Genomic DNA, 11,135 nt, shown 5'->3' on the forward strand with positions numbered 1-11,135 from the left:
CCCCCCATTCTGACAGTGCCCCCACAGCGGGCTCCAGCAGTGACAGTGCCCCCCACAGCGGGCTCCAGCAGTGACAGTGTCCCCCACAGCGGCCCCCAGCAGTGACAGTGCCCCCCACAGTAGCCCCCTGCAACGACAGAGACCCCCACAGCAGCTCCCTGCAGTGACAGTGGGCCCCCACAGCAGCCCCCCAACAGTGACAGTGCTCCCCGAGACCCATATACTTACCACCTCGAGCTCGTGAAGCTCCGCTCTTCCTCTGCCCTCCGTACCGCTAGCAGCGATGATCTCCAGCACACACTGTGACGTCAGTGTGCTGCTGGACGCATCCTTCCCCGGACGCTGTCGCGGAACCAAGTAGTACGAGACATCGGGGGAGGGGAGAGGAGGATCCTGGCTGCACACTGACATCACGGTGTGCGCCGGGATCAGCGCTGCTTAATGAATACCGGCAGGGGAGCCGCGGCCCCTGCCTCTATTCACTACTAACGGGGTGAATGGCTGACAGCGGCCGCGTGTCAGCGACTATGGCTATGCGTGTCAATGCTGACACGCGTTTCATAGGTTCGCCATCACGGCGCTAGGGCCTGCCTGTGCCATCTGAACGCACGCACAAACATTAGATTTGTACGCCCGTTTACAGGTTTTTACGCTGCAGATTATAGCGTATATCAGCTGGCCGTGAAAACGCTGGCCAATATACACTCGTGTGAAAGAGCCCTAAAGCTGAGAGCTGCAGAAAAGAGGAACAGTCAGTCTATTGTGTGTGTTGCAGTGACCAGTGTGAAAACTGGAACTTCTCTTTTTTTTCAATTGCTTATCAAGCAAATCAAATATAAATAGGTATAATAGGTATAATATAATTGATGCAAATGATTATTTAACCCCCTATAGTTCCCTGTACAAATGCTTTAACTGAAACCAAGAATGAGTGCGGTGCCCCATGTGAGGAGGATTGGATCTGGTACCGGGGAAAGTGTTACTACTTCTCCAAAGATAGTAATACATGGGAGAAGAGCCAGAACTTCTGTATCTCACATAACGCATCACTGGCGCTTATAAATACTCAAGATGAACTGGTAAGTAATAAAAAAATAATGTGAAGAAGCAGCATGATGTAATGTTCTCTTCTCTGACTAAAAACTCACTCAACTGCTCTTCTCCTTGGAAATTTCAAATTGCTTTATTAAAAGGTCATCCATTCATTATATGGTCATCTCCCATCTCACCACTATATTCAACCTCTCTCTGACCTCTGGCATCTTTCCCTCTTCTTTCAAACACGCCATCATATCCCCACTGCTAAAGAAGCCGACTCTGGACGCGACTGACGTTGCCAATTACCGACCCATCTCAAACCTCCCCTTTATCTCCAAACTACTTGAACGGCTGGTTTACTCCCGCCTTGTAAGCTATCTATCAGAGAACTCTCTCCTCGACCCCCTACAGTCTGGTTTCCGACTCCAACACTCGACAGAAACTGCCCTTACAAGGGTATCAAACGACCTACTGACAGCCAAATCGAGGGGCGACTATTCCCTACTGATCCTCCTCGACCTCTCCGCAGCATTTGACACTGTCGACCATAAACTCCTCCTCAGTATGCTTCGCTCCATCGGCCTAAAGGACACCGCTCTCTCCTGGTTCTCCTCCTACCTATCTGACCGCTACTTCAGTGTCTCCTTTGCTGGCTCTACCTCCCCTCCTCTTCCCCTTGCTGTTGGGGTCCCCCAAGGCTCAGTCCTCGGCCCCCTCCTTTTCTCTATTTACACAGCCCCTGTTGGACAAACCATCAGGAGCTTTGGCCTCCAATACCACCTCTATGCTGATGACACCCAGCTATACACCTCTTCCCGTGACATCTCTGCACCTTTCCTCCAAAACATCACCAACTGTCTGTCTGCTGTCTCCAACACTATGTCCTCTCTCTACCTAAAACTAAACCTTTCTAAAACTGACTTACTGGTATTTCCACCCTCCACAAACCGACCTCATCCTGACATCTCCATCTCAGTGTGTAGCACCACCATAACTCCCAAACAGCATGCCCGCTGCCTTGGGGTCATATTCGACTCCGATCTCTCATTTACCCCATACATCCAATCTCTCGCCCGAACATGTCAGCTGCACCTCAAGAATATCGCAAGAATCCGCTCTTTCCTCACCATAGACACGCTGAAAACACTTGTTGTTGCCCTCATCCACTCACGACTCGATTATTGCAACTCATTGCTGATCGGCCTCCCCTGCACCAGACTCTACCCTCTCCAATCCATCCTGAATGCCGCAGCCCGGCTCATATTCCTGTCCAGCCGCTACTCGGACGCCTCTGCCCTGTGCCAGTCACTGCACTGGCTGCCCGTTAAATACAGAATTCAATTTAAACTTACTACCCTAATCCACAAAGCCCTCCACAGTGCAGCGCCACCCTATATTGCCTCGCTCATCTCAATCCATCAACCAGCCCGGGCTCTCCGCTCGGCAAACGAAACTAGACTGCACACCCCTCTAATTCGAACTTCTCACTCCCGCCTCCAAGATTTCTCCAGAGCAGCACCGGTCCTCTGGAATGCATTACCAAAGGATACCCGGGCAATCCAGGACTCGAAAAACTTCAGGGGTGCTCTAAAAACGCACCTTTTCAGGGAGGCATACCGCATACCCTAAACAGACTCCTCTGTATGCCACCTGATAACATGCTCCCTGACCTACTGACTGCAATCCCTGCTAGCCATCATAAACTGCTCCTGCAGTCATACTGTTTCTGCCGTCACACGGCTAAATGTCTGACCATGGTTTGTGTATAGAATCCCTCACTCTCCACCCCGCCATACCGTGCACATCTCCAGCCCTTTACCTTTTGTATCCCCCCATTACTTGTAGTATGTAAGCTCGTTGGAGCAGGACCCTTCCTTGTTGTTTCCACCAACTGATTACGATTGTAACCGTGGTTCTGTAATTTTTTTTTTTTTTTACTTTTGTCTTTCTGTATTCCCCTGTCTATGTAAGCGCTGCGGAATATGTTGGCGCTATACAAATAAAGATTATTATTATTATTATATAACTAGTCCCTACCTTGTTAGTCATTGCTTTAGATCTGAAACGTCCTGGAGTCTTTCTCCTCAGGTGTGTTATGTGATCTCATTCTGATCATCTGCAATTTACTAGGCTTTATGTGTTCTCAAATTAGTCAGATTCTCAGTCAGCATCATTTCTGTGTGATGGATCTAACACACAAGCTCTTTGGAGGGGGACACAAACTATAACAGTTACTTGTGAGGCTCCTGTCACACAGGTATATCCTCCTGACTGCACATTTGGGATCTGTAGCTATTTAGATGAATATACATAGTAATAATCATACTGTCCTCCCAACAGGTGGAGATGGTAGTGGCTCTAGGTGCTCATGTGATTATGTTCTGATGCATCACAAAATTGATAGTACAGAACTGGTAATTATTAGGAAATTATAGTACCAGTGTTTCTGGTGGCGCAATGTGCCACACAGCATTGCTACATGCACATCTCACACACACACAGCTCTGCTAGGTAGCTTTCGCATATGAGCTGCACATGATTTACGCACTTCAGCTGGTGGCTGAGATGACATCGTGGCTTGTTGCTGTGTCATGTAATCTACATTAGCTTCACGGGGACATTGAACCCTCTGTGGTGACATGTTTGCCAACTATGTATGCGTACATTTGTGAGGTGTCATTTATTCGTGTCTCCACACAGGTGTGCAGCTGTCTCACAACCAGGTACAAACTGTCAGACTGAGTACTGCTGTATCCATAGCAGCTGAGGCCATGGGGGTTTGTGGGGGATGTAGTCTGCCCATTATCTCTCATTTAGTGCACAAGGAGGATTAAAGGGGTTGTCTCGCGAAAGCAAGTGGGGTTATACACTTCTGTATGGCCATATTAATGCACTTTGTAATATACATCGTGCATTAAATATGAGCCATACAGAAGTTATTCACTTACCTGCTCTGTTGCTGGCGTCCCCGTCTCCATGGCTCCGTCTAATTTCGCTGGCTTCTTGCTTTTTTAGACGCGCTTGCGCTGTGCGGTCTTCTGCCTGGTGAATGGGGCCGCTCGTGCCGGAGAGCTGCTCACCGCGTCGTCATCGTAGCTCCGCCCCGTCACGTGTGCCGATTCCAGCCAATCAGGAGGCTGGAATCGGCAATGGAACGCAAGGAAGGAGAAGAAAATCCACGGTGCACCATGGGAGAAGACCCGCGGTCCACCATGGGAGAAGACCAGCGGCGCCATCTTTAAAAGAAGAATAGAAGAAGCTGCAGAACGCTGATGCAGGTAAGTGCAATGTGCTTTTTAAAAACTAACCTATGCTTTCTTTTTAACAGGGCAGAATGCGGGGGTAAGTGAAAAAAATTTTTTTTCGCTTTCGCCACGAGACAACCCCTTTAAGGATCTGTGATAATGTCACCATCATGTCATCAGAGGGTGGAGCTAAGAGCCAGTAACTGATTACATGATGGTGACATCATCACAGGTGCTGTCAGGCTCTGCATGTAATTCACACAGCACACACGGACAGACGTACAGGTGGTCATTAGCACTTTATTAGCAAAAAAGAAAGGAAGAACAGGTCTCAGCTAGAGATGAGCGAACGTGCTCGGCCACGCCCCTTTTTTGCCCGAATACCGCGATTTTCGAGTACTTCCGTACTCGGGCGAAAAAATTCGGGGGTCGCCATGGCGGCGCGGGGGGTTGCAGCGGGGAGTGGGGGGGAGAGGGAGAGAGGGCTCCCCCCTGTTCCCCGCTGCTATCCCCAGCGCCGCCACGCCTCTCCCCGGCGCACCCGAGTACTTTTCGCCCGAGTAGTGAAGTACTCGAAAATCACGGTGCTCGATTGCGAAATTGCCCTTACCGAGTACGTTCGCTCATCTCTAGTCTCAGCATCAAGATGGTGTCTGATAAGTAAAAGACAGGAGGCTGCACTCATGAGGTGACCGCAATATACATATAGGAGATTCCAGAGTATGGCAGGCAATCAGGTGAGGGAGAAAGGGATGAAAAAAATGTGTTTTTCCCAGAGTGCCCCTTTAAGTAAATGCAGACATCAGTGCATTTTAGCAGGGTAATCTGCCTTTTTCAAGCATCTAAGAACTGTTTTTCTTATTGGCAGGATGTTTTGTTACAGTTTAAGGGTTTGTATAACCACTGGATCGGTCTGAGACGTACAGATGATAATAAGGCCTGGACTTGGACTAATGGGACCTTGTACAGTGAAAGCTTGTAAGTCCCCTCCTGGGAGATAATACAATTCTACTGTGTATAGACACACTGTTACTGTTATTCTGCTATAACGTCTCAGCAGATTTGGGGCTTAGTTATTAGTCTCTTGATGCGAGAATTCTGGCATACAAAAATTGCAATTTGGGTGCACGCACAAAAACTGCAATTTTCAAGGTATGGAAATTGTACTTTTTTAAATGGGTGGGTCTCAACTGCAAGGAGCGTGGCCATATGCGGCCCGTCACTTTTACTGTAATGTTCACCAGAAACTGCCATAGATTCTATGAAAAACCTACTCCAGCTTGGAGTTGATGTAGGTTTTCATCTGGACAATGGAATGCCACCAGATTACCACCTCTGAACACATTCATCACTTGTAGCTGGGCACAGGATTTACTTTGACCGGCCTGTAAAATACCAGTCGAAGAAAGTAAGTCGCATCAAGTCTTAGATGACTGAATTACACATCTCCATGTCCTATGATACACTGTACTATTAAGGTGCCCAAAGACAACAAATGTACACCAAATGGCTACTTCATTAGAGATCCCAATCTTGTTGTATATTATTGTGCCTATCCACATATATTAGACCACTCAAGGTGTGCCAATATTCCCCACACCATTACCCTACCATCACCAGCCTGACAAGAAGGGTCAGCGATTCATGCCGCTTGTGCCAAATTCTGACCTCCCATCAGCACAGGGCAACAGAAATCTGGATCCATCTGACCAGGAGATGTTTTTTCACTGCTCAGTGATACAATTTTTGCGCTCTTTTGCCCCCTGGAGTCTCGCCTTTCTGTTTCCCTTAGACACAATGGAATTGGAACTAGTTGTCTTCTATTATAGCCCATCCATGCTAAGGAATAGTGCGCTGTGTGATTGGACACTTCAGTTGGAGGACCAGCATTGTATTCTGCTATAATTTACTTGACTGTGCCAAAAATTAATGTTATTTATACCACACTGTGAACATGGTTAAAAAAACCCACAGCAATTCCAGAATTGCCATTTTTTTCTTCACCCTGCCCCACCCCCACAAAAAGAAAAAAAATAAAATGTGACCAAAATCATACCAATAAAATCTACAGATTGTCTTGCAAAAAACAAGTCCTCACACAACTCATTCAACAAAAGAATAAAAAAGTTAGGCTTTTAGAGCGTGACAACACACAAAAAAAAAATACACATTAAATCCACATCAAAATCCGTACCAATTGATGCAGGTTTTGATGTGGATCCGCATCAGATTTCACTCATTCAATTTAAATTCATTTGAAGGGGTGAAATCTGCTGTGGATCTGGAACAAAATCCGCAACAAAATCAATATCAAATGGTGCGGATTTGCTGTGGATTGTTCCCTTGCAGAAAATCAGCAGCGAATCTGCTGCTTGTGCATGCGCCCATAAACTGGTTTTATTGTGAAAAAGTCATAAAACATAAAAAAATCTTCGAATTTAGTGTTGCTGTAAGACCCACATAATAATAATCCAAAAAAATATTTTTTTATGTAGCGCCAACATATCAGAAGGGACTTGAACAAACCATGTCAGACATTACATACACTATTAACGCAATACATATTTTGAACAAGAGAGATGAGGGCCTTGTTCACAAGAATTTACAATCTATGAATAAAGTAAATTTGTCTATTTTACTGCATGTTGAACGCCGAATAAAAAAACGGTGGCATTAAATAGTACAACTTGTTCCACAAAAACAAGCCCCAAGCAGCTGCAAATAAACTTTTTGGAATGTGAAAAAAATTGTTTTGGGGGAAATGAATAGGTATTAGATTTGATGTGCAGTTTATACTATCACCAAGAGCGGTTTTTCTGGGTCATGTGATTAAAACATGCTAATCTGCTGATTCTCTAAACTATATATTTTTTTTTTCAGATTCAAAATCATAAGATCGTCGCAGAAAAATATTGAATATGTTTATCTGAATCATGAAGCTGTAAAGAGTCAGGAAGGAACGATTCCATTCAAATGGATATGTAAGAAGACATAGGGCCACATTTATGAATGGAATTGTGCTTTTTTTAATGGCACATGTCATGCCTTATCGGTCCAACACAAAATTTTTTGCCTTTTTACACCACTTGCACGGGCTTGAGGGACCAGTTGAGGCTAAATTAACACATGCGCTAGGGAATTCACTTTCTTGTTGTATATTTGCGTCCTTGTTATGCAGGAGTTTCTGTAGAACAGGATCAGGAGTGGATTGTGCTTCATTAAAGGTTGGTGTAAGCTGTTTTGACAGCTGGCACCAGGTTGTAGTAGGGTGGTCACAAGGAATTGATGTCCACATTCTTTTGATGGGAACCCATAAAAACTTGCCAATTGGTGTAAAAATAAGATTTCTGCTCGATCGAATAACGCTAAGACCTGCCTCATCAACCTTAAAGTATTCTAAAACAGCTATGTTTCAAGGATACAGAAAACCATTAGAGGCAAACTCAATGAGTCAGGCACACACAAACCCTTTACACAATGGAAAAACGTCATACAAGATGATGACTTAGAGACCGAGTATCCTCATGTACAGAGCGAGGTGTGGGGACAGTCTTTTTTTCAAAATAATGCACTATGCCATTTATGGTTTTAACATCCCAGGCACGGCAGCAAACCCTGGCCGACTGGTAAGGTGTCCAAAATGTGGCCTTCCTGCCACAGACTTTGATCATGGCATATGGTCATGCATACAAATAAAATCCTTCTGGGGATCTTTAGCACGATACATCCAAATTAAATGGAAGATAAAAATATTTGTAAACAGGTTCCCCCTACTCTTCCATGGCGAACCGCAACATGCAACAGACATGAGCGAAGAACAACCCATCCCACCCTTCGTACATTTCTTCCTCCTAGCAGCCAAGTGTACAATCCTTAAACACTGGCTCTCACAGATGTTCCCCGAGGTAGCAGAAGTGGTGGCCCAACTCACTCATGTAATGACCGTGGAAAGAATAGAAGTAAGGAGGCACAAGGAAAGGGGTGCAAAAAACACTTCAAAAAAATGGAAGGGATTTCTCACTTCTCAGAAGCAGAAATATCCGCTATAGTAACCCCCTTTAGATGTACAGAATGGTACCTAGTGGAGGACTTGAGGGAAACGGTGGGCAACCTAGCAGTAGGAGAGAGCATGGAAAAGAAAGGGAACCCTAACCATAAGGCAAAACGGCTCCTGGTCCATCTCTCTGTAATAGACATATTCAATTCACTTACCCTCTGCCCAACCCTCTCATATCCTTACCTCCCATCGGACCCCCAGGAGTGGGTCAAGGGCATTATGAGTCATGACATTCTGAAACTACCTCATGATAAAGAAGACAAGATGCTACTGTTTCGGCCCCTTAAAAAAACTAAGAATGTAGAAACGAAGTAAAGAAACAAAAAGTTGATGGCAGGAATATACTGTAAGAATTCTTATTGTCATTGACGTTTGTCAAAGTAAGATGCTATTCTCCATGCAAATGATCAATGCATGATCAATATGTAAAGGGTTGTAATGAGTTACCACTATGCAAATGTCCTTGTATTCCATTAATTGATTGAAAAACAAATAACAAATTTAAAAAGTAGAATTTTTTTTCCTGGCTTCACTTTTTAACATAAAACAAAAGCATGGTTAAAAAGCAATTTTATCATAGCGAATTTTTATATATATATTTTTTTTTTAAGTCTATTTTCCAGGTCTGTTCCACGAAAAAGCAAATATCTTCCAATTTGTACATTTGTCAAACAAGTTGTGGAAATGAAAATTAAAGCCAAGAACAATTTCTACAAAGCAAACAAAGTAACACATTCCTAGGATAAACAGTTCAAATTTTATAGCAGAAAAAAACTGATTTTTTTTTAGAAACTGAGCTATTTTAGAATACGTTTAGGTTAATGAGGCAGGTCTTAACGTTATCCAATCTAGCTGAAATTTTGACAATTTCATATTTACACCAATTGGCAACTTCTTTGGGATTCCAGTTGAAGATACAGCTGTAAATTGGTGGTCGGGTCGCGCGAATACTTTAGTTATGCAGTATATAGTTTTCTGCCAGCATTCCATTAAGACAGGCCAGAAGACCCCTAACTACTATGACAACCAAATGGCACCTCGTTATAATAGGATCACGAGGTTGTCAAGGTTTAACTCCTTACACCTAAGGCTGGGTTCCCACGGGATGTATACTCAGCAGAAATCTCAGTGAGATTTCTGCCGGGAAAGCGCAGCTTCAAAACCCGCGGCACTTAGCCACGGGTTTTGGAGTGGCTTCGCCACTTGCTTTTCTGTTGCGTCCGGCTCTCTCATAAAGGAACTCGCGGCTGCAGCAGAAAAAGAATGGACCTGCTGCGGTCTGGGAATATGCGCGCAGCGCCAGCTCTGGCCGGCTTTGCCACGCCGGATGCGCCACCCTGTGTGGATGAGATTTTTGACAAATCTCGTCCACATCGCTGGCTAATCTCAGGATTAGCGGCCGCAAGCAGATTTGCCGCAGCGAAATTCTGCACAGAATTTCAGAGGCAAATCCGCCCCGTGTGAACCCAGCCTTACGCCCAGTGCCCCCGGCATTGACGGGCTCCGCAAGCGGAATTCTGCAGCGGAGTCCGTTACGGCCCCCCCCTAGAGACCCCATACTCACCTCCGGGTCCGCTGCCCGATGTCCCGCATCTCGTGCCGGCGCACATGCGCAGTACAGGGGATAACGCGCCGGCAGTGTCATGTGACGTGCTGTCAGCATCATATGACATGCCCACAGTGTCACACAACGCGCTGGCCGCGTCATGTGATATGGGGAAGAGCTTTCACGCTATCTACCGCTGTGCTACAGCAGAAGATAGTGTGACGGACGGCTTCCATTGACTGCAATGGAAGCCGTCCACGCGTACGCCCGCGGCAAATAGAACATGCCGCAGGTGATTACTGGTGATTTCACGGTGCAGAATTCCACGGTAAAATTCCGCACCGTGAGCATTGCGCTATTAGGAAATCCGCCCATGGGAATTACGTCTTACAAGAAGAAAACATAAACAGGTAACTTCACATTAACACAAACATAAACAAAGAAAACGACTTAGATTGAAGTAGCAGAGCTCCAAAAGCACAACCTCACTCCACTAGTGCGAAGACAATAATCAGCAACTCCCAGATCCAGAACCTGACTTAAATAATGGCCAGTGCGATGTCATTGGTCAGACAAGACTCCACAACATTAAGGCAACATCCACATGCAAATTAGTGGGGGAATACAAAGGGAAAACAGACAAACAACCAGGAGACACCCAAAGTAGGGACAAGCTCCAGAAACATAAACCTCAAATATTAATCAGATTAATAGGAACAATGCAGCCAGTCCTTTTATGTGACACGGCCACTACACCACGACCCCGTCACGGTCCACAGATCGTGACACTACCTCCCCTCTGAAGAGGGACCACTTGACCATTAGGGCCCAGTTTATTAGGATTCCACTGATGAAAAACCCTAATAAGGAAATCGACACTAACATCGGTTGCTTGTACCCATATCCTGTCCTCAGGTTTGTATCCCAGTCAATGCAACAGATACTGCAAAAAATTCCTAGCTCAACGAAGGTCAATAACACAACTGACCTCAAATTGAACCTCCCCATCCACACTGACTGGAGAAGGAGGGACTCTCCACCAACTGGACAAACATACCTTTTAATGAGTGCTTCATATCTAGTCTAAACGAGATGGGATTAATGATCTGCTCGATCTTGTAGGGACCAATAAAACGCGGACTCAACTTAAAAGGAAGTATTTTCAGCTTGATATTTTTAGTAGAAAACCACACCAGATCACCAACAAGAAAAGTGCTCACCTCTGACCACCTACTATCGGTCTCCCTCT

At 45.4% G+C, this 11,135-nt stretch overlaps 1 protein-coding gene across 1 annotated transcript in view; it reads left to right on the top strand.

Moving 5' to 3' along the window:
• LOC136626332 (natural killer cells antigen CD94-like) overlaps positions 1–9,065 on the top strand; it is a 76,421-nt gene extending 67,356 nt beyond the window's left edge. The window contains exons 7-9 of the mRNA XM_066601305.1: positions 895–1,079; positions 5,152–5,261; positions 7,164–9,065. Of these exons, the coding sequence (XP_066457402.1) occupies positions 895–1,079; positions 5,152–5,261; positions 7,164–7,278 (410 nt within the window). The 3' untranslated portion in view covers positions 7,279–9,065. The remainder of the gene's footprint in view (positions 1–894; positions 1,080–5,151; positions 5,262–7,163) is intronic.
• The last annotated feature ends 2,070 nt before the right edge of the window (positions 9,066–11,135 follow it).

Source organism: Eleutherodactylus coqui, chromosome 4, assembly GCF_035609145.1.
Source record: "Eleutherodactylus coqui strain aEleCoq1 chromosome 4, aEleCoq1.hap1, whole genome shotgun sequence".
Taxonomy (NCBI): Eukaryota; Metazoa; Chordata; class Amphibia; order Anura; family Eleutherodactylidae; genus Eleutherodactylus; species Eleutherodactylus coqui.